The sequence below is a fragment of the Drosophila suzukii genome, chromosome X (genome assembly GCF_043229965.1).
Source record: "Drosophila suzukii chromosome X, CBGP_Dsuzu_IsoJpt1.0, whole genome shotgun sequence".
In the NCBI taxonomy this organism is placed as follows: domain Eukaryota; kingdom Metazoa; phylum Arthropoda; class Insecta; order Diptera; family Drosophilidae; genus Drosophila; species Drosophila suzukii.
Genome location: NC_092084.1, coordinates 2,539,947 through 2,563,475, shown reverse-complemented (window position 1 = coordinate 2,563,475; position 23,529 = coordinate 2,539,947). Strand labels below are relative to the sequence as shown.

General features: G+C 41.9%; 2 protein-coding genes across 5 annotated transcripts in view; one reads left to right on the top strand and one right to left on the bottom strand.

The window, feature by feature from the left end:
- shakB (shaking B) overlaps positions 1-23,529 on the bottom strand; it is a 173,011-nt gene that overhangs the window by 52,478 nt on the left and 97,004 nt on the right. For 2 of the 4 annotated variants that reach the window (XM_036820826.3, XM_070997805.1), the window contains exons 4-5: positions 15,502-15,870; positions 9,332-10,361 (exon numbers count right to left, since the gene is read on the bottom strand). In XM_036820826.3, the coding sequence (XP_036676721.1) occupies positions 9,332-9,690 (359 nt within the window). In that variant the 5' untranslated portion in view covers positions 9,691-10,361; positions 15,502-15,870. Of the gene's footprint in view, positions 1-9,331; positions 10,362-15,001; positions 15,871-23,529 lie in introns of all 4 variants that reach the window. The other 2 variants (XM_017081651.4, XM_070997806.1) reach the window with 2 other exon arrangements.
- LOC108015281 (glycerol-3-phosphate acyltransferase 3) lies at positions 4,816-8,868 on the top strand. Its single transcript, XM_017081650.3, has 2 exons — positions 4,816-4,992; positions 7,365-8,868. Exon 2 carries the CDS (start codon positions 7,367-7,369, stop codon positions 8,645-8,647), a length of 1,281 nt encoding a protein of 426 aa, XP_016937139.3. The 5' UTR covers positions 4,816-4,992; positions 7,365-7,366; the 3' UTR covers positions 8,648-8,868.

Genomic DNA, 23,529 nt, shown 5'->3' with positions numbered 1-23,529 from the left:
AGACTTTTTCGGACTAAATTCCAAATGACATACGTGTCGTATGTCGAGACACTTTAAAAACCAAAAATGTAAAGTGCAAGGACGACTTCTGCCATCCACTACAACTTGGCATTTATGCTGATGTTCAGCCCCGCCCACTGCCCCGGACCGCCCCTTTTACCGCCCCCTCCCGGGGGGCTGCTTGTCATTCAGCTCCTCAAAACAGCACAAACAGCGGCAGCAATTTCCATATTTGTTTACAAATACAATATACAAGCAGCACACACACGCGGAAAAGGACGAGGCTGAGGACTCTCTTCATTGAAAGTTTAAATTCTTCTTTTGTTATTAATATTTAAGAAAAAAAGAAAGTACAGAGCGAGAGAGGCGAATCCAGCGAGTTGGGAAAAGTTTTTCATCAGCGCGGGTGGGCCCCAAAAAGTATGCTGTGAAAAATATAAATTTGATTTAGACGAGACATTCTTGTTAGTTTGGATTACTATTGAAGCGGCCCTCGTCGTCACGCAGCTGTCTTCGGGGAAAAGCCCCGCTTTTCCCACTTTCTTATTTTCCCAGCCATTGCAGCAAAGTTATGCATGTCTGTGGGTGTTTTTCCGACGCACCAGTATGTGTGTGCAAGTACTGGTATTTACATGCTTACATTTCATACGAGCGTAAGAAAATATTTGCAGTTGTGTTTTTTTTTCCCTACCAACCTAAACTTTTGTGTGTACTTTTGTTTGGTTTTCTTTTCACTTGCTTCTTTTCCCTTTTTTCACGGGTTTACTTTGCAAGTAATATTTGGAATTTGCATAGAACGGGCACAAGGATCTGAAGGATGTAAGTAAATCCAGCTTTAAGTCACAGAATGACAAGCTAATTGAGGGAAATGTTGATAAATTAAAATTAGAAAAATAATTGTATATTTGATCCTATAATAAAAAAGGAATCAATCTATGCTTTGTAAATGCATTGTAAATAATAAAGAAAAATGTTCTAATGTTAGATATTGTTCCATTTTCACGCCTGAATTCATTTTACATTGCTTTTAAAAATGTCTTTAAAATTCGTATTGATTATTCTCCCTGTGTAAGCCGGTATTTCCTGATGCCCAAGTCCAAATGCCAAGGAAACTTCGCCCTCGGCTGTCAGACAGACCGAAAAACGCAAAGACTATGCACAAATATTTAACAGAATTAAACAGAAGGGACGAAGGACACTCGCCCAACCCTCGAAGGCATCGATTCCACACGCTTTATTTACATGTCATGCATATTTAAGTTGATTTCCATTTATGTTTCAATTTATTGTGTGTGGCCCCCCAAAAAGTGGCGCCCAACTTCTATTTGCACTGGCAGGGCTAATAAAATTTGCAATGCATGCGACGCTTGCATATGAAATACAATTAACAAATTGCCGGAACGGAACGGAGCGGATCGGATACCGAAAAGAGCAGGGAGAAAGGACCCGGACCCATAAACGAATATTTGCCATCTAAAACCCCACTGCCGTCGTCCCTCAAGCTGAAAATATTGCATTCGAAATCAATAAAATGTGCACTGGCAGCTCACCCGAAATGGAAAATTGCAAATGGCAGGAAATGAAATGAAATAAAGTGGGCCGGCAGCCGGGGAAATGGGAAAACTCCACTCCAAGTGGGGCGGCAGTACGTGCGAGTTCAGTTACCTGAACGGACTGGGAAGTGCTGGAAAAGCCAGGCAGGGAAACCCTTCGGATATCGGAGCAAGTGCTGCCAAAGTGCCAGGGAAGAGTCCACAATGGAGCATTCGAGAGCCGGGCAAGTGGCAAAGTCAAGTTCGACACCCGGGGTCACGATGATCGATTTGGGGATTAGGGTAGCACATGTGGGCGAAAATTGGACGGGGCTTTCGGAACCTGTCCATGTCGAAGGTATTAAATGCATTCCAGCACGTCTCAGGTCAATAAATGTGTTTTGGAAATTACAGAAGTATTCTAGAAATATTCTTGCCCTTGCCAATAAATATTGGAGAACCTTATAGCACCAGAATTTAAAAAATTAATAAATAAACACATATCGGTTTTAATCGTTCATAAAATGAATCGAAGTTAATAAATGTTTTAATAAAATCATTTTGAAACAGGGTTGGTAAGTTCTCAAATTTTAAGATATCAAATATAATAGAAACAGAAAATCAAAAACACTTTAAAATACAAATATGCAAAAGAAACCGAGATTTAAATGGTTTTAAAAATAAATCGGCTCCAATAATCGTTTTTATAACATCATTTTATAACAGTGTTGGCAAAGCGGAACTGAAGCTTGGCTGCAGTGTTGAGCAAGTAAAATAAGATCGACACGAAACAAGACGGACATAAGAGGGGCAAGGGAAATTCATTTACTCGCGAGTCTTTTGCACACTTTATTGACTCGGTCACGTGAGCGGATTTTGTGAGTCACGTTTCGCGAGTTTTTCCACACTCTTTTACCGATTTTCGCCCGTTTTCCATTTTCCTTTTGCGCACTTTTTATGGCCGAATTTTACCTTTCAACTTTAATGATAAAAGTTTTTCAGGGCGCTCTTTCGGTGGCTCTCTAAGCCATAAAAGACTTATTGCAGGCGGCCTAACAAGGTGGTGCACTGGGTGGTAGGCTGTGGGCTGTGGATGGTGGGTGGTGGTGCGGAGTGGGTGGCTCGGTGGCTTCTGTCCATGTGCATTGGGCAAGCCATTCGTTATGGGCAGAGCGTTTGGACGTTTTCGAAATTTATTACATTGCACCGACAAGTTTCGCGTGTTTCGCCTTTGCGCCTACACTTCACTTAGCACGACGTCGCCGAACCACCCACCCAGCACCCAGCCATCAGCACCCACCGCCCAGCACCACCCACTCGAGCAGGTGAAGTGCAACTTTTTGCACCTAAGAAATTTTCTTGGCGGGAATTTGCAGTAATAAGTTGGGAGGATGGCGTTGACAAGCCCCAAAAAGCGCGGCTCAAAACGTAAACATCGTGAACGAGTCGTCGTCGCAGTCGTCTGACTGGGTTTTCCTGCCCTCCCTGCTTTTCCGCCCTCCACCCCCATTTTCCGGGTGCATTGACCCCCGTTTCTCTCCCACATGGAGCCGCTTAAAAAAGGTCGAAAAATGCAGCGGGCTAAATGATGGAGAGGGGCGGGAAAATGGCTGGGCGGACGGGAAATCGGAGGTCGGACAGAGCACTATATATCCTCTGCTCTTCACTTTTAAAGATTTATGTTCAACATTTTCAGCGCTTGTAGCTTTGAGCTCTCTAAGCATAGGGTTCCTAACGTGGCCCTTGAAAAATGTAATATTTTTATACGTTTTTAAAGTAATTAAATACAGAAAAATGTAGAAAATATATATATATATTCCTCGTATGATATTAAATAATAATAAGAATTACTTATTTTTTGTGTAATGATTTATAAAAAATGTTAATCTAAAACAAAGGGCATTTTTGTGGGCGACTTGGATGCCATTCGCTACTTATTACGCCTGCAGTTTGGTCGGTTCTTAGTCAAACTAAACGCCAGTCCCCGCATTTTCCATTTCCCAGTTCCCATTTTCCGAATGCTTTTCATGTGCGTTCAGACGCAAAAGTCAAAATGTTTGGTTCAATGAACGCCGAGAGTCCGGCGCTTTAAATCGCTTTAAGGACCAGGCAACGGGGCGGCTGAGTGATAAATCTTTATCACTTATTCGGGGATAAGCCGCTCCGCTGGCCAAATTGATTAATTGCCGCAAATAAACGGGGCCTCGAGGATGGATGATTGGCAAACTGCTCGATGCGGCCGCAAATCAAAAATACATAAGACTTCTCTGGCTCCTCTGACAACTTTCGTCACGTAGCGTCCATCAGGCGAGAATAATTTATCAAGGGCGTCGGCTTGTATTAAATAATGACTTGATGGCAAGCCCAAGCCCGAATCCCCAACCCCACATAATTAGGCGATGGGTCCTCTTCCGGTACTAATTAAAATGCCCGCCGCTCAACAACAGAAAAATTATAAATCACATTTCTTGTATTTGATTCCAGTTTCATTATGCAAATGTTGGCGGCGCGTAAACAAGCCGGAAAAAATGGAAAATGGCATAAACCAATTATGGAAAGTGCGGGCCAGCTTTTCCCATCGAGAGTCAAAGGGATTTCAGCTGAGAGTTCCGAGGGTCAAACGGCAACACTTTTTTAATTAACTTGGATGCCGAACAGCCGCTTAAAAACTTCGAGAGGGGAGGGGAAAAATCACGAGGAAATTATACATTTCCCTGGTTTTCGCAGGGGATGAAAAACTTTTGGAAATAATTACCCAAAATTATGCTAATGCGGGGGGTGAATGTTTTTCTATTGTCATGATTCCACTCGATTGTTTATTTAACTCCCCCATGCGACGCCTTTTAATTTCTTCTCATGACAAACGGCTTCGCTATTTGGCATTTTCCAATTGACATTCTAGGGGCTCAAAATAAATCGATGATCTTAATAAATGGTTAATTATTAAAATAATTACTTACTTATTTTACTTATATCGTTATGAACTTTCTCTCAATATTATTTTTTACACTAAAAAGCTTACACTAATAGTAGGGTAGTTCTCTTGGTCAAATAAAATTGGTTTGACATTTAATAAAGAAAATCGAGCAATCTTTATATTTTTTGTTTATCCCTCCGGCCATATTTTCTGCATTTTCCCTCAAGGTAGCTGTTCATTTTATTCTGCGCCTAAGTGCTAACAACTTCCCTAATCTCATTATCCCGCGTTCCCATTTTCTGTCGAAGCGTAGGCTTTTCATAATCTAAGCAGCACTTCCACAGACATTTTCCCAGATTTTCCCCGGCAATTTACCCCTTGATTAATACACTCACGTAGCCGGTTGGTGAGACGTCAAAGTCAATAAGTACACAAATTTCGTAGGCAGTTTGTTTTTTCCCCCCACGCGAGCCATAACAAAATACAATCGGGCGGATCAGACAGACGACGACATCGAAATCGGAACGTGGCTACAACAACCAGGTGAGTGGCGGCTTTCCACGATTTCCCCCGCGTTTTTTCCTCCTTTCCAACCGCTTTTCCACCTGCACAGCACACACACGCACGCGACTCGCATTACGCGCAACTTTTTAAAAGTCAGGCAGAAAAATGTTTTTTAAACGCTAAATTACTTTTGAATGGCAGGTGGGCGTGGCGGCGCCTCGTCATGTGGGCGTGTCGCAGCGCCAGCGTCACAATTTCATTTTGTGCTTCCTCATTTTCGCCCCCCTCCCCTCCTCCCAGCCCCCCCCTCGACCAGCACTTTTCCACCGCTTTTCCGCGACAACAACAAGCGCTTTGTCACAAGAGGGGCGCTTTTTTCGTGTAGCGTCTGAAGAGCGGAAATGCTTATCCCAACACTTGAGCGTCACGTGCTGCCGCAGTCGCAGCGGCGCCGACGTCGACGGAGGTGTACCCTACCTGCACCTGAATATATACGAAATATACCTGGATCTACATAGATGGTATTATGGCACCTATACTGCTCCACTCGTAGTATATCACAACTCTGTCAAATACATTTATATGCAAATTATTCTGATTACTTGTGAACTAGTTAATATTATGGCTTCTATAAAAACAGAGAATGATTAATAGGTCAAATCAAAATAAATACCTGCATATTGGTAGACATATTAGCTTGTTGTATTTTTTAATTTAATGAACAAGAATTTCATACTAAAGTCAATGTTTAATATCTCTTACTGAAAAACTTTTAAAGATATGCCAATTTAAAACCGTATTTTATAAGAAAAGTTTTAGTATATATTCTGCAAGGTAATATATATTTAAATTTAGAACACTCAATTAATAAAAATATCTAAAATATATATTTAGCCGTTACGTGAAGGTAGGGCACTTTGAAATCGAATTGTATTATCTAAAATTATGAACATTGCAAGGTCCTTTAAACGTATTTGAATGAATGCTTATAGATTAATCCTTTTGTAGATTATATTCTGTGGGTACAACTGAGTCCCCAGTCGCAAGTACCGCCTTAATTCCTCGCTTTCGGCAGTTAGGGTATTTAAATCTGTCCGGCCTCAGACTTGTCAAACTGTGCCACGCAGATACTTTCCCGCACAGAAAGCGCCTAAGGTCGTTGTCGTTGTCGCTGGGAAAGTGGAAAAGCGAGGAAAAGCGGGGAAAACAGGTAAAGAGGCTGTGGACGAGGGGCTGGGGCGAAACACCCTGTAGGTGTTTTGAATGTTTAGCTCAAGTGGCTTTTTAAAACACATTCTATGCTAATTAAGGGCCCGGCCCGGCCCTAAATGAGTTGTCGTTGTCGTTGTCGTTGACGTTGCCTGTCGTCGTTGTTTGCATTTGATAAGCCAAGATTGTTGCCAGCCAATGTAATCAATGGAGCGGAGGAAGGAAGCTCCGCCGGAGGAACCGCCGTCCCACAGGCCCACAGGCCCACCATCATACCATCTCATTGCGTAATCCTCGAGCTGCGGTGGCGCAATCGCAAACCCCCATTTAATTAACGAATTAACAAAGCCAGAAGTTTCTGTGGTTTTTAAGTGATTTCGGGTCGCCCGAAGGCAAACATTTTGCGGCCTTGTTATGGCATAATTGAATTATTGCCATATGAAAAAACAAAAAATGGGCCAAGTCGAACCCAAAGACCCAAAAACTCAAACCCGACCAGTAGCCAAAAAAAAGTAAGAAGGACGACGGCAAAGTTTCTTGTGCGCTTTCTTATTTCTTTTTTTTTCCTTCACATCTTGGGCTAAATAAATCAAAAGTCTTTCGGGCGCTTACGAAAAAAAGAGAAAGAAGGGGAAAATACGTAAGGAAAGTGGGAAATGCGAGTAAAAGCCAAGAAGTCGGCGCCAAATTGAATTAGGGCTTTAATTGGGAAATTTGTGGGTGAACTCTTAAGGGCCTTAATGCAGTTCAACCGGAATTATTTACATTTTAGCCCGGCTGGAGTTTCTATTGACTTAGAGAATATTTTTACAAATATACTTAAGCAAGTCACTTGGCCTGTTTTTAAAATATTAAGAAAAAATTGTTTCATTTGATAAATCTAGATAAAATCGGCATTAAATTCACATTGGGCTCCCTTCTATTTTAACTTCCATAACCCATTACTTTTATTTAGAAATTAATTTATAAAAAATGTAGGATAAGAAAATGTTTTTAAATTATAGAAAAAATCGCTAGTAACTTCCTCTTGATTTTATTTTCCAATGGCAAATCAAAATTCATATTTTAGCCTTGGGTCTCGTGTCAACTCACTATATTTTCACATTCGATAGGAGCTAGGAGCTTGTGGCTTAGCTTCCTCAAACATTTTCCAACGTTTTTCAATACTTGGTCAACTTCTCAACACTGCACTTTGCCCGCAGCCATGTTGATGCAAGTAGTCATCCTGACCGTCCTGGTGTGGATCTCCTTCGTCTGGCTGCAATGCCGCTACCTGGAGATCCTTGAGCTGCTCTTCGCCTGGATAGCCGAGCAGTTGGCCATCACCCGCAGGAGGCGGGCTCGTGAAGAGCGCCACCGACTGGGCCAGGGACTTCAGGATCAGTATGCAGAAAGCGACACCGATACCGATGGCGACACCGATACCAACAGCCAGGACCAGGACAAGGGCGATGGCGCGGAGATGCTGCTCTCGCCGCCCATCAAGAACCGCCTGAACGTCCGGGTGGAGCAGTGCTGCGACCTGATAGCCGCCGGATTGGGCCTGGTCCTGGAGGACGACGTGACCCAGCGGTTCGTGGCAGCCCCCTCGCCGGCCGGCGAATGGAATCTCCTGACCAGGAATCTCCGCCAGCGGAAGCGCTACCTCAACTGGCGCTTGAGGATCGTCTGGCTGCTGGGCTGGCTGACCCGCTATGGCCTCCTGCTGCCTTTGAGGACCTCGGCCTGCTGGCTGTGCCTGTTCATGATCAGCGGCATCACAGTGCTGCTGAGCCACCTGCCCGACTGGCACTTCAAGAGGCAGCTGGTGGAGCTGGTTCTGCGGCAGTGCTTCAGGATCACCGCCGGCTGCCTGCCGATGATCCGGCGGTTCCACAACACAGAGTACCGACCCACCAAGGGCATCTGCGTGTGCAACCACACGAGTCCTCTGGACGTCCTGGTCCTTATGTGCGATGCCAACTACTCGCTGACCGGCCAGGTGCACACCGGGATCCTGGGAGTCCTGCAGCGATCCCTCTCGCGGGTCTCGAGCCACATGTGGTTCGACCGCAAGGAGCTGGCCGACCGCGAGGCCCTGGCCCTCCTCCTCCGGCTGCACTGCTCCTCCAAGGACCGCCCGCCCGTCCTCCTCTTCCCCGAGGGCACCTGCATAAACAACACCGCCGTGATGCAGTTCAAGAAGGGCAGCTTCGCCGTCAGCGACATCGTCTATCCGGTGGCCATCCGCTACGACCGCCGCTTCGGGGAGGCCTTCTGGGACAGCACCCGCTACTCGATGCTCCGCTACATGCTGATGGTGGTCAGCTCCTGGTGCATCTGCTGCGACGTCTGGTACATGGCGCCCCTCACCCGGCGCATCGACGAGTCGCCCGTGGAGTTCTCGAACCGCGTGAAGGCCGCCATCGCCGCCCAGGCGAACATCGACGATCTGCCCTGGGATGGCAACCTCAAGCGCTGGAGTCCGGTGCGGGACTGGCAGTAGTCCATCAATCCATCAATCTTGATCCCTGATCCCCATCAATCCGACCACAATCACCCGTCCCAAGAAAATTCAAAGCAATCATCAAGCAATTTATCATCGGCGTTTAGGACCACAGACACCAGTTGCTCCTGAGTATATTGTGTAATAATTTTATAATGATCTAGTACCAAGAAGGCAGAATGGTAAATGAACCAATATATTTAAGAGGTCAACAAATGCAACGTTTTATGAAACTATGAAGTAAATTCTGATGACGCGAATTCTTGAGCAGTCGTAGAGGTGTTCTTTTACTTTTGTTAAAGACGCGAATTCTTGAGAAACTTTTTATGGAAATTATTAAGCATGTTCCGAAGATGAGTTCTTTTACTTTACGCAAATTCTTGAGCAGCCAAAATATTTGAACAATATTAAGGAAGCTACAACGATTATATTATTTATTTTTGTTTAAGACGCGAATTCTTGAGAACCTAGATTATTAGATTATATAATTAGATACGATGTACCAGGTGACCTTATAGATATATTACGAGAAGATATAGTAAATACCACTACTTTCGGTACAAATTGTTCAGGGGACGTAGTCCCTTCTAGATATTAGATATGATACCAAACCTCTCATGACATATGATTCTAGTCGCCAGTCTCGGGACTCTACCAGTGACCTTAGGTGTATCGGGGACCTACCGTTTCGGCTGGACAATCTTTCGCTCTCCGTGGCGAATCGAGGCGTTGGGGCCGTACCGCCCGAGGAGAGCGCTTTGCGACTGGGAGACTCCGCCGGCGGCGGAGGCGGAGGCCGCGGTGATCGCCGCGAGGCCGCTGCGCAACGAGGTGCAGGTGGCTAGATCCCGGGGATGGGCCAGCCCGTAGGCGCCGAAGGCCGACTGCGAATGGACCGCATAGTCGAGGCCGGGCAGCTCCAAGGAGGCGATCGGGTGGATGCGGGTCAACGAAAGCGTGCTTTCGAGCACGGTGCTTAGGAGCGGGGCGCTGCGCAGGGATCTCAGGCTGCCGCGGCGCGTGAGCGTGTCCGGCTTATACATCCGTGGTTGGGGGGGCCCTTCGCCCCCCGCCCGCCTAATAGCTTGTCACCTCCTCCTCCGGACCGGCTTCTAATTGCCGTAAACGGTTGGCTAGTCCGGCGTGCGGGTCATTCACAGCAGTCGCTTTATGAGCAATTACGCTGTTTATTGTGCAAAACGCGCGGGTCACGCAACTGCTTAGAAGTGGTCGGCGTCCCCTTCTCCCTGGACTTCTTGATTTCCGGCTTGCTTGTTAGCTGGCTTTCCTGCTTCGCTTTCTTGGTTTTTGTTCAATCCAGCTTGCTTGCTTTTATGCTGCTCCTTTAGCTTCTACGCTCTCTTAAATTTGTCTTGCTTTCTTCTTTTTTTATGCTTTTTTATAGCTTAACATGCATTGCTGAAGACAAAGCATGCTTTTTATCTTACATAGCCAGCTTGCTGATCTGCTTTTCAGTTCTCTTGGCTAGCAAGCGAGCTTTTTTCATATTTTGCTTTTGGTAACCTTGCAAGCTTGCTTTTCCTTCTGCTTGGTGTCTGCTTCCGCTTTGCTTTGTCTCGCTTTGCCTCGCGTGCTTCCTTTTTGCCAGCCTGCTTTCCTGCTCGCCTGCGTGCTAGAGTTTTGTTGGTACAAATGCTTGTACAAATTGCTCGTCGCTTTGTTGCTTTTGCTGTGCTGTGCTGCGGTCGCTCGGCTGCTTTGCATACAAGATTTGATTTGTCAGATTTCAGATTGCCATTGCGATTGGGAGTGGACACGCGGGAATCGCCCGCCGGGTTGCGCCCGACTAAACGAATATGCAAAGTGGCTGGGCAGCTGGGTAGTGGGTGGCAAGTGAGCGAGTGGGCAAGTGGGCAAGTGGTGCACAACTAATTGATGGATGGCAAACTGCAACTCGCCCTCCGACACAGCGTCGCCCATTGGGTGCACTCGCGGCAGCTGTCGACTAAGTGATTCATCGAAAGCAACTCTGATTGATGGCACTTGACACTAGTCGCTAATCACTAAGGGCTATTCGCTAATCAGCCCGACGCGCTAATGAGTAACTCACTGAGATCCCGAAATCACTTACTTTGTGGCGAATCTTATGGTGGGCAAGGTCCTACGATGGACATTTAAGAGATTACTGTAAAGAAGTCTAAAAGTATGCACTGAAAAATTCATACTTTGAATATTAATGTTGCATACTTTTAGACACCTATAGTAGTATTTTCAAAATTCCAGTGACTATTATCTGCTATTATAATAGATTTAATGTTCTGTGATAAATTGCCTTTTTTCAATTTATATTTCTACATTCACTTTTGCAAGCTTCTCTGAAACATTAATTCATATTAGTGAAGTGAGTGAAAATGTCCATCAACATGTTAAACATATTAATTGAATTACCCACGGCAACACCTAAATGAATAGCTTTAAATCACGAAACTGTTCCAGCTAACGTGCTTAGTTTTAATTAATATTTCACCTATCAGGATTTCCTTGCAGTAATTAAAATGCCACATAAAAGGTAGCTGCGATTGCTAATCTACTGAATACTGATTTTGACAAAGTATGCTCACATAAAGTTTATTAATTTCAAAGAAGCTTTAGTCATTGGTATATGAAAATAAGTTTTTAAGCCAAGAGAGAATATTCACATTTCGCGTACAAAGTGCTACCAATGCATACAGCTTGTGTATGCAGAAGACTCTTAAGAGCCATCAGATTGCAAATCTTTAATTTTTGCATGGGACTGGCAAAATAATTTTGCACTATTTTTCTAATAAAACACAAAATATACGAAAAATTGATCAAAAAATAAATTTCCCGAAGGGTGAAATTTTACCCCTTTTGTTCGAAAAATTGCGAAATGCGGTCAGAATAGGGAGTGTGATACCTCGATGAGCTCGTAATTAAATTCCCAATCGATTGGCATTTAAATCTTCAGACTTTAATTTTTGAAAAATTTTCGAAAAAAATAGATGATACAACCCCTTACAAAAAATGCGAAAATGGGTCAAAAAATAAATTTCCCGATTTGTGATATGGATCGATAGCCTTGGTTGTTAGCTGCTCATAACAGTCGGTCTTTTTGTTGTGCGCCCCGATTTGACTAAGTTACGACATAAAAACGGCCTAAAAACAACGCATTTTTCGTCAAAATATAAGGTTCCCTATTTTTGCACAAAAAAAATCAGTATTTTGGTCGACAAATTGCGAAAAGAAGTCAGATTAAGGAATGTGATACCTCGTTGAGCTCGTAATTAAATTCCCAATCGACTGGCATTTAAATCTTCAAACTTAAATTTTTGAAAAATTTTCGAAAAAAATAGATGATACAACCCCTTACAAAAAATGCGAAAATGGGTCAAAAAATAAATTTCCCGATTTGTGATATGGATCGATAGCCTTGGTTGTTAGCTGCTCATAACAGTCGGTCTTTTTGTTGTGCGCCCCGATTTGACTAAATTACGACATGAAAACGGCCTAAAAATAACGCATTTTTCGTCAAAAAATAAGGTTCCCTATTTTTGCACAAAAAAAGTCAGTATTTTGGTCGACAAATTGCGAAAAGAAGTCAGATTAAGGAATGTGATACCTCGTTGAGCTCGTAATTAAATTCCCAATCGATTGGCATTTAAATCTTCAAACTTTAATTTTTGAAAAATTTTCGAAAAAAATAGATGATACAACCCCTTACAAAAAATGCGAAAATGGGTCAAAAAATAAATTTCCCGATTTGTGATATGGATCGATAGCCTTGGTTGTTAGCTGCTCATAACAGTCGGTCTTTTTGTTGTGCGCCACGATTTGACTAAATTACGACATGAAAACGGCCTAAAAATAACGCATTTTTCGTCAAAAAATAAGGTTCCCTATTTTTGCACAAAAAAAATCAGTATTTTGGTCGACAAATTGCGAAAAGAAGTCAGATTAAGGAATGTGATACCTCGTTGAGCTCGTAATTAAATTCCCAATCGATTGGCATTTAAATCTTCAGACTTTAATTTTTGAAAAATTTTCGAAAAAAATAGATGATACAACCCCTTACAAAAAATGCGAAAATGGGTCAAAAAATAAATTTCCCGATTTGTGATATGGATCGATAGCCTTGGTTGTTAGCTGCTCATAACAGTCGGTCTTTTTGTTGTGCGCCCCGATTTGACTAAATTACGACATGAAAACGGCCTAAAAATAACGCATTTTTCGTCAAAAAATAAGGTTCCCTATTTTTGCACAAAAAAAGTCAGTATTTTGGTCGACAAATTGCGAAAAGAAGTCAGATTAAGGAATGTGATACCTCGTCGAGCTCGTAATTAAATTCCCAATCGATTGGCATTTAAATCTTCAAACTTTAATTTTTGAAAAATTTTCGAAAAAAATAGATGATACAACCCCTTACAAAAAATGCGAAAATGGGTCAAAAAATAAATTTCCCGATTTGTGATATGGATCGATAGCCTTGGTTGTTAGCTGCTCATAACAGTCGGTCTTTTTGTTGTGCGCCACGATTTGACTAAATTACGACATAAAAACGGCCTAAAAATAACGCATTTTTCGTCAAAAAATAAGGTTCCCTATTTTTGCACAAAAAAAATCAGTATTTTGGTCGACAAATTGCGAAAAGAAGTCAGATTAAGGAATGTGATACCTCGTTGAGCTCGTAATTAAATTCCCAATCGATTGGCATTTAAATCTTCAAACTTTAATTTTTGAAAAATTTTCGAAAAAAATAGATGATACAACCCCTTACAAAAAATGCGAAAATGGGTCAACAAATAAATTTCCCGATTTGTGATATGGATCGATAGCCTTGGTTGTTAGCTGCTCATAACAGTCGGTCTTTTTGTTGTGCGCCACGATTTGACTAAATTACGACATAAAAACGGCCTAAAAATAACGCATTTTTCGTCAAAAAATAAGGTTCCCTATTTTTGCACAAAAAAAATCAGTATTTTGGTCGACAAATTGCGAAAAGAAGTCAGATTAAGGAATGTGATACCTCGTTGAGCTCGTAATTAAATTCCCAATCGATTGGCATTTAAATCTTCAAACTTTAATTTTTGAAAAATTTTCGAAAAAAATAGATGATACAACCCCTTACAAAAAATGCGAAAATGGGTCAAAAAATAAATTTCCCGATTTGTGATATGGATCGATAGCCTTGGTTGTTAGCTGCTCATAACAGTCGGTCTTTTTGTTGTGCGCCACGATTTGACTAAATTACGACATAAAAACGGCCTAAAAATAACGCATTTTTCGTCAAAAAATAAGGTTCTCTATTTTTGCACAAAAAAAATCAGTATTTTGGTCGACAAATTGCGAAAAGAAGTCAGATTAAGGAATGTGATACCTCGTTGAGCTCGTAATTAAATTCCCAATCGATTGGCATTTAAATCTTCAAACTTTAATTTTTGAAAAATTTTCGAAAAAAATAGATGATACAACCCCTTACAAAAAATGCGAAAATGGGTCAAAAAATAAATTTCCCGATTTGTGATATGGATCGATAGCCTTGGATGTTAGCTGCTCATAACAGTCGGTCTTTTTGTTGTGCGCCACGATTTGACTAAATTACGACATAAAAACGGCCTAAAAATAACGCATTTTTCGTCAAAAAATAAGGTTCCCTATTTTTGCACAAAAAAAATCAGTATTTTGGTCGACAAATTGCGCAAAGAAGTCAGATTTAGGAATGTGATACCTCGTTGAGCTCGTAATTAAATTCCCAATCGATTGGCATTTAAATCTTCAAACTTTAATTTTTGAAAAATTTTCGAAATAAATAGATGATACAAAAAATGCGAAAATGGGTCAAAAAATAAATTTTCCGATTTGTGATATGGATCGATAGCCTTGGTTGTTAGCTGCTCATAACAGTCGGACTTTTTGTTGTGCGCCACGATTTGACTAAATTACGACATAAAAACGCCCTAAAAATAACGCATTTTTCTTCAAAAAATAAAGTTCCCTTTTTTCACAAATTTTTAAAAAAAAAAGATAATACAAAAGTGATGGGGTCGAGTGTTTGTTGGTAGTTGCTCATAACAGTCGGTATTTTTCTTGTGCGCCTCGATTTGACTAAATTACAATTGATCAACCGCTAAAAATAAGGGTATGAAAACTAGTTCCCAGAGGGAGCTATATTTACAGTTTATAAGCTAAGAATGTCAAGAAAATGCATCTTAAAGTCCAGCCGAAACTAAAACTCATTGTTTGTAGATCAAAAGAAGGCACGCGACTATCGCATTGCCCGTTTTTGCGCTTTAAATGGGTGTTTTGAGTCTCGGCTGGGTTTTCTAGGTAGACTTTATAGATAGATAGTATGATAATGATATAAGCTAGACTCACTTGTGTCAAATCTAAACGAACGATGATGAACGAACGTTGTTCTTGATAATGGCAATGGCATTGGCAGTGTTGGGGGCGTTATGCTGTTGTTTTTGTTATTGTTGATTTTCTTGTTGATTTGCTGTTGTTGATCTTGTCGTTTTTTTTGTTTTCAGTTGTTGCGGGGCAGCCCTTGGCCGCCCTCTCACTTTTGGAGTTTTCCTCACTCGAATTTTCTCTGCCGTCTCTTTTTCCTGTGTCGTCGAACACTGAACACTGAACTAGTTATATTTGTTTTTTGCTTTTTTACTTGTATGGAACTAGTTTTGAGTTTTGAGTATTTACAGTAATGTGCATGTCTTGATCGCTTGCTATTGTATTGCTGTTTTCAACTGATGATGTGGGGGACAACGACAACCGAGCACAGTGGCACGATTGATTTATTGAGTGGGTGACTGACTGACTGATTGACTGACTGACTGATTGATTGACTGACTGGCTGACTGACTGATAGAACCTACGTGTGAAGCCGCAACGAATCAAATGGGCAACCACTCCAATCGGGTCTCGCGATCGCAATCCTTGCGCCCAGGGTTGTTCCTGACTTGTCCAGGGTTGCCAGCTCTTTCTCTGGCCATTTGCCACCGGGTCCAATCCATGGTCTTCGTCCTGCGTCCTTCTGCGCCTTCACCACCTTCTCAACCCCCCGGAAACCGGAAACCGAGTCCGCTCACTCACCGCCGCTCGCACATCTGTCTCGCCCTCTCGGTCGCACTGATCGCCTTGTCTCACTTGCTCCCGTGGGCGTGCGTGGGCGTGGGGCAGCTGGAGCCACGCCCCAAAAAAAAAAAACAAAATACGTTCAGCTGTCCTCATAGACACTCGACGATCTGAAAGGGGCAAAAAAAGGAATACTTTAGTAAAGGAGTATGAAATATATGAGTAATCTATAACATACAAATCCACAAATGTACATTGGAAATATATAGATTCTTACAACTTTCTGTTTAATTATATAATAAGTAATTTTGTTTATTTTGAAGGTATTTTGTATGTTATTTATCGAATCTTCTTTTTTTAAGATCTTCTTTTTAAGGTCAAATTATTATTTATGCCCTAAAAGTTTTCTTTAACGAAAATCAGAAAAATCGTTGCCCTAAAAATGCCGCCTTTTAGCATCAATTTTATAAGAATCAATTTCAGCACACTTTCCAAAGTTGTTTGTTTGCCGCTTGGCACCATTTTCGTTCTATGCCATGGATTGATAATTTTGGAAATCTCCTTAGCGTTTTTACGATGCCCCACACAAATAAACGATAAATATGAAAATTTCTAATCGCACTCTGATTTTTTGGTCACTTTCCGTGACCTATCTGAAATCAGCTGCGTTGAAGTGGCGAAAAACGCTGCCAAATTACTACAGATGCTGTCCACGTCTGGGTCATTGGATGGGCTTTTCCCCCACCACTGACCCCCCCCCCAGATTTTCCGTCATTTTCCACTCAAGTTGGGGGCGTGGACCGCAGAATGTTTTGAGCCACTCAAATGCAGCTCCCCTCCATTTTCCCGCTTTTCCTGCGGGCCGAATAAAAGTGGGCGGGAGAGAAAATGTTGTGCCCAACAGCAAAAAGAATGAAAGTATTTGCTTTGCTAAGCACAAAAATATGTCAAAGTAAATTTCTGTTCATTTTTGCCTCTGCCCGACCTGCTTTATATCCTTTTTCCCAACTCTCTATGTGTGTGTGGGAAAATGGGTGGAAAAGTGGGAGTGGCGGGAGTTCTGTGAGGTCGCGTTGGCTGCGTTGAAATGCGTCGCACGTAGCCATGTAGCAGATTTTCTTTTTAATATTTATACGCCCCCTCGCAACGAAAAACTGCAGCAGTTAGATACTGGCACTGCCAGTTACTTCTGACATTACTGCTCCAGCCACTGGCACTGCTCACGGCTGCGGCTCGAACTTCTTGCGGGCTGGCCTTTTCGGGATACTCTCTATAGGGATCCCAGAGTGGGGGGTTCCCGATTGCCTGGCCATGATTATGGTGCATATTTGGGTGCCCAGTACTTGGGAGCAGTTCAAAAAAATAAATAATATTATAGAATACTTTTATTCAAAATCTTGTTTTAAAATTTATTAGTAAGGTAGATGGATGGGATGGAATAATAATCTTTAAATTATAATAATCTCTAATTTTAATGATAATGATTTTAAAAGCTGATACCATTGGAACTAAATCATTTTAGGAATATTTAGGCTAACATGAATAAATTAAATCATAAATTAACTTTTTTTTCTTATGTTACTATACCATCAAAAGTTTTAATACCTTATGAGAACTTTATTTTTTAATAACTACACACAGTGCTTAAAAGCTTGACGAGTTTTCATTAATCATTCGAAGTTGAATTAGGATTTAAAAATAAAAAATTTTACTTTATTTTTATAAGTATATTTTCTAAGAATACATAAATAATGTTTGTTTGTTATAAAGCTATTTCGGTTTAGCTATAGCTTACAATTCCAGGGTATTTCCCAGTGTGCTAGGCTTATTTCCCGCACTTTTTCACGTGCTCCTTTTTTCGCTCGCCTCGTTCCTGCTTAATGCGAACTCGTTGCGGCAGTTAAAGTTGCAGCAGCGCTGGCTGAGGCAATTGTAATTAACTTTTAGATGGCTTTTCTGAGTTTTCCCCGGCTACTTGGACGGAGGTCGGGATGGGAAATGGGAAAACTAGTGGCGCTGGCTTCTTGCAAATGAAATGCGTATTCTTGGCCTTAAGGAGCACTGGCTGCGGGGCTTTTCCCCGCTTTTCCCCGCTTTCCTTTGCAATTGTAATGAGATTCAAGCAACACGCACAGAAATGGAAATGCGAGACAGAAATGCGCCATTCTGAGCCACTCCAAATGGCATTTTGCAGACATTCGGGCAAGTTTATTAGATCATCTCGGAATGTGTCCGGGCGCAAATTATTAAAGATTGTGTGGAAAAAGAAGTTTCTCATGTTTCCAAAAAACTTTATCCACTGCCAGCTAGAATGCAGCTTAATTCGAGAACCCTTCTGCTAAATAGTTTTTATACCCTTGAAGAGGTTATTTTAGTATTGTCTGCTACAAAAAGCCTAGCTTAAGTAAAGATGTGATTTAAAATATATTAGTTTTTAATACTCGCCTTCAGTTATTTCCTTATATTAAAGTCTTTATTTCTATCACAGTTCGGCAAAACGTAAAACTTACCCTTCTGTAAAACCTACTTCAGAAATAATTGCATTTGGGTCTAGATTTTTCAAAATGATATTTTTGTTGAAGCTCGCAGGCCAATGAAAATCACAAATGTTCAAAGACAACATTTTACTGAAGAGCACGAAGAAAATCTATTGACAAAGTGCCATTTCAGGTCTTGAGTATTAATTAACATTCAAGTGGCTTACATTTCATTTTCCTAGAAATGGAAAATGCACTTTTTCCACACAATGTCTTATTTATACAAATGTAATTTATTTTGAGGGTTTTAAATGGCACAATAAATGAAACGCTTCAAGGGTCATTTATTCATTTGTGTGTTTTTTCAAGAACTCATGCAGTACATCTGAGGCACTGAATGCTATGAAAATGTGCTACAAAATCACACTCAAAAGCCTGCAAAACGTGAGTGTCACTTGGTGTTTTAGGCATTATTCAAGAACCGATTCCCGCAGGTCCCCCGTGTCCTTGGCCAATTTAACCCCATCAGGAAGCGCTTTGTCTTGGCGTCAATCGCCCGGAGTGCGTGCTCGAGGGCAATGAATTGCTATGATTTATGTCCCCGCCCGAGACGGAATTTACATTTTCCAGGCTTTAAAATTTATTTCGCAAATGCCCCGCGGTAGCTGTCAGAAGAAAAAAAAATAAATAAAAGGAGAAACGGCAGAGTTGGGCTGGGCAAAATGAAATCGAGGCAGAAAAAGACCCATATCATGCGGCTGCTGTTCCCCTACGGCTTGCGATATGATATATCACGATTACTGCTGACTATTGCTTATTTTGAAATCCGTTCCCCAGACCGTTTTCCCCCAGCTCCGCTTTCCCCGCCCGCGTTTTCCCCCCGCCAAAGCCAAAAGTACATTCTTGTTGCGGCTTGACAAGTAAACAAGCGAATCCATCAATCAACCGCACGTAGAAGGCACACAAAAGTGACAATGTGGGTGGCCCCTGGCCCCCGTTCCTTGGACTTGGGTTTTCCTGGTCCAGGACTCCAGAATCCTCGGCGTAAGCCTGAGAAAGGGGAATCGATATGCACGAGTCGTACGAAATACAATTTCAGACATCACAAAACGACAAGGGGACTGGAAGGGGCTCTGGAGGAAATAGCTCGAATCCTTTCGCCACGATACACACACACATCTGGATGAATAAAAAAAGGATTCTTTAATTCATGATCAAGTTGGGATAAGTATGTAAGTATTTAAAAGTTCGCAGAAAACGAACAAAACAGAGATCATGCAGTACTGAATGCTATGAAAATGTGCTATAAGTATGCAACAATATATTTTTAGTTCTTTCGAAAGACGACGTTCTGTTTTCACTGCATACTTTTAGACACCTCTAAAAAGGAGTCTTAAATGCTAATAATTTGTGAATGCGTCATGGTTTTTTATAGTAACTACGTTTTTTCCAAGGCCCTTCCAAACTTCTCGTGAATAATTTTTAAGTACTCCACTAAACAATCGCCCATAATCACCCATTTCCCCTAAAAAAGTTTACCTATAAAACGCTTCATTTGAGCGATATAACAGATATAACAAAGTTGTAAGGTGTCTCAATTGCTGCAGCATAAAGTGCGCGTCATAAAGCGAATGTCACTTGGTTACCCCGAGAATTAACCGCGATTTGTCAGGATTATTGGGGCTTGTACTCGCAGGACTTTTCGCGGGGAGATGGGGTTCCTAAGCAGCGTCATCAATATTAAGTTACCAGCCAAAAGAAAAAAACACGATTTCCGCCACTTTTGACTGATAGACTCGTAGTGCTTTGTTCAACTTTATTATTCTTGGCAAACTGCTTCCACTTTCACTATATCTTCTGGGTACTTCCATTGTGTATTTGGGCCTTTTTTCCTGGAGGGAGTGGCAAACTTTTTGTGGCTCGTAAATTTTATGAAATAAAATGGCAATAAAACGAGCCGAAAAACATGTGTATGTGGGTGCGTGTTTCTGTTTCGGTTCCAGTATATTCTGTATATTCTGCAATTATTTGATTACTTTTGCTCTCGGAATTTATTAGCAAGGTAAACATGGAAATCCACGCACAACTTTGGATTTAAGGGGTGGTGAAAGGGGGAAATGCGAGTGCAAATATTGAATTAATCAAATTTCATTCTCTCGTGTGTAATTATTCGTGAGATTATGGCCGCAAAGCAGGGTTTATTTGCTCATGTCAAGGGGGTCTTGGGGGCTCCACTGAAAAGTTTAGGCTGGGGCACAACACTCAGATCCCAAATCACAGTCCCAAAACCCCGATAATCCCCTCGGAACTAGCCTAAGTCCTAGCACACACACACGGAGACCGAAAAACGACAGGATTTTGTCAACAAACCTCTCGAAAAGCGGACAAAAATTTGTCACACCGACTTAAGCTACTTACGGGTATAAATGCATGCAAATTCCACAAAAAAGGACATCCAAGCGATGCGTCGATAATGCCATTTCAATGAGCATATGCGTTTATCACATTAAAAAACAATTTGGCATATTAAAAAGGGAGCCAGAAATTGCGGATCAAAAGCACTCGGGACACAATCCTTTTGCCAGGGACTAGGAAATGGCGAAAAGCTGGCAAAAGGCTTCTTGGCTCCTCGGCTCCAGGACCGCGAATCGAATCAATAAAATTCAAATTAGTTTGGGCAATCAGACGAGCTGAGCTGAGCCCACTGTCAATCGCAGTCCCATCCTGGCCCAATCATTTGGCCATCGCCTTGGCAAAAAAGGATGCGCCCTTCTGGCCAAAAGTGTTTGTGGCCACTTGAAACAAAAGAAAATCATCTTCTGGCGCCGACCACAGGGGGCGGAAAATCCCGGGGCGGGAAAATCGGAATCGGGCGAGTTCTTATCCGGACAAATCAAATCAGAATCAAGTAATTTGCCATGATTCCTTGGCGCTGTGACCGCAAGCTCAATTAAATTACCGAAAATCCAGAAAGGACAACTGGGTGGAAACGTAGATTAAATGGACTGGAATACACCCTATAACGTAATATCAAACACTATAAGCCTACTCAATTTTTAAAATGTATCACATTATTCATTTTTGGTAGGACTAATCACATGTCATTAGATGCGTGGATATACCCTATAGGGTGTATTTTTTAATATTAACCCTTTTTTAATGTATCATATCTTTAATCGAATTTCAGATTGATTATTTCAGATAAAATCATTAAAATATTTTTGCGGAGCTAAAAGTGATGCATTTTATTGTAAAATGTTTAAAGGACTTAATGTTGAAATTAAATAAGATTTATATTTTTATATTATCAAACAGGGTACATCTAAAACTTCATGGATATTCAAAATTCACATATTAGAAACCCATGTGAATGGTCTAGTTTTTGCCACAGCTTCCTGTACTTGCTGCTTATGCGAGTGCGATCGATTGAAGTGTTGTTAACAACTTTATTCCCGGCTTATGGACCAGTCAATTGAACCGAACTAAGCCAAGGAAAATTCAGAGTGCTAGGATGGAAAAGAAATGCCCCGAAAATGGGTGATACGGATTTGTGGCACTATCCTTGGTGTTTCCCCCGTTTTCCGCCACTTTTCCCCAAGAGTCCTTCGCTCCTTGACGCTTCGTTGGGTCCTCGGCGATTTGCATCCCTCGTTTGGGCAACTTGGCGAACTCAAATTTGCCCACTCCAATCCCATTCACATTCCCGTTCCCGTTCCAAAGGACTTTGGGCAATCCCTCAGCTAGTTTGTGGGTCATGGTGGCTGCGGCCGAGGCGTTAAGTGTCCTGGATTTATTATTGGATTTGTCCGCTGGCAGGATGTGTGTTATGTCTTCCTGTTGTGCTGGAAATCTCGGCAAATATGCGTGGCAACTTTAGTTCAAGTTCCCCGGGACAGCATCCAGAACCCAATCCAATCCCTCTGCTAATGTGGTTTGTTAGTTCTTCCCTGCTGCCATTAAAAGGCTTTGTTATGGGATTTGTGTACGTGTTGAAATTTACAAAGTTTCGCCATCGCCCTCGTCTAATAATCAATTTGGCTGGAAACTCCTGGCCAAAAGACAGCTTTAAGGCCATAAAGTGTTGCTGTGTGTGTGTGCTGTATCCTGGCAAAACCGATTATGAGCATCTTAAGAGCAACAAATTTGCTACGCTTTATGGCCCAGGAACTTGGGGAAAAGTCCCGGAATCGGGGAAAGCGAAGGAGCTGCAGTTCAAGTGTTGCTCAATATTTAATGGCTGCCAGGAAAAACAAATAAGTGCCACAGCAGCGAATTCCTTGGCAGCTGAGTTTTTGCCCCACACTCGGAATCGAATTTGAGACAAAGGAATATAAGTAACAGCAAGTCGAAGAAGTGGGTCATGCAATTTTCTATTTTCCAGATTTATTAAAGGGAAAAAGTTTTTTTTGGAGTATCAAACTGCTACAAGCAATCATTTAAAAAAAATATTATACATAAAGGGTTTAAGTATCATCTCTTGATCCTAAAAATTATGTTCAATGTTCCTTTAAAAATTTGAATAATACTTTTTCCTTTTCAAATGATAATATGACTTGTTTATGGACTTGTTTTTGGGTTAACCGCGGCTTAGCTTTAAGGCTCGTTATCCCCACTCCTGTATGGAGTTTTTTGTTTGCTGGCAAGAAAAACAAATTGTAAATTCGCGAAAAGCGCAGATTTGTTTTCCCAAATTTTTGTGGCTCTTTTGGCAGCGAAAGTTAAGGAAATTCATGGACAAAATGCCTTTCCATCGACGGGGGGCTGGATTTTTCCTAGGTATTATTGCTGCCCCGGGGGCGCTCTGGCCCCCCACATAATCCCCTTTCTCGGCTTACTTTTCCGCAGTCTGTTTTTGGCTTTTCCCCTGCTTTTTCACTTTTACGCTTTTTTTGTCATCGGTTTATTTTTATAGTTATTACACCCTGCCTTTGGCGTGGGTTGGTTGTCTTTATTGTGTCACGCTGTCGCTTCAACTCTTTGGGAAAGTGGAAAAGGGCTGGGAAGGCGGGTGGGAAAAGGGTGTTTCTCTCAAGCACCTTATTGTTCTCATCGCCCATCACCCATCGTCGTCGATTTCTTCAGTCTCCCTCGCTTTTCCCGGCTTTTCCTACGTTTTTCTTCCTTTTTGTTGCCGCTTTGCGGTTTATTTCTCTGTTTGCTGCTGTTGTTGTTTCTGCAGCTTTTATGTGGACTCAGTTTTAAAAGGATTAAGCTGTCGTTAGGTTTTTGTTCGCCTTTCGTCCTTTTCCCCGCTTTTCCACCCGCTTTTCTTTGAGTGCGTCTCGACTTTAAGCATCGATTATCCATAAAAAGCTGCAGGCACCGCAAATGGAAATGGAAAAGGACGACGGA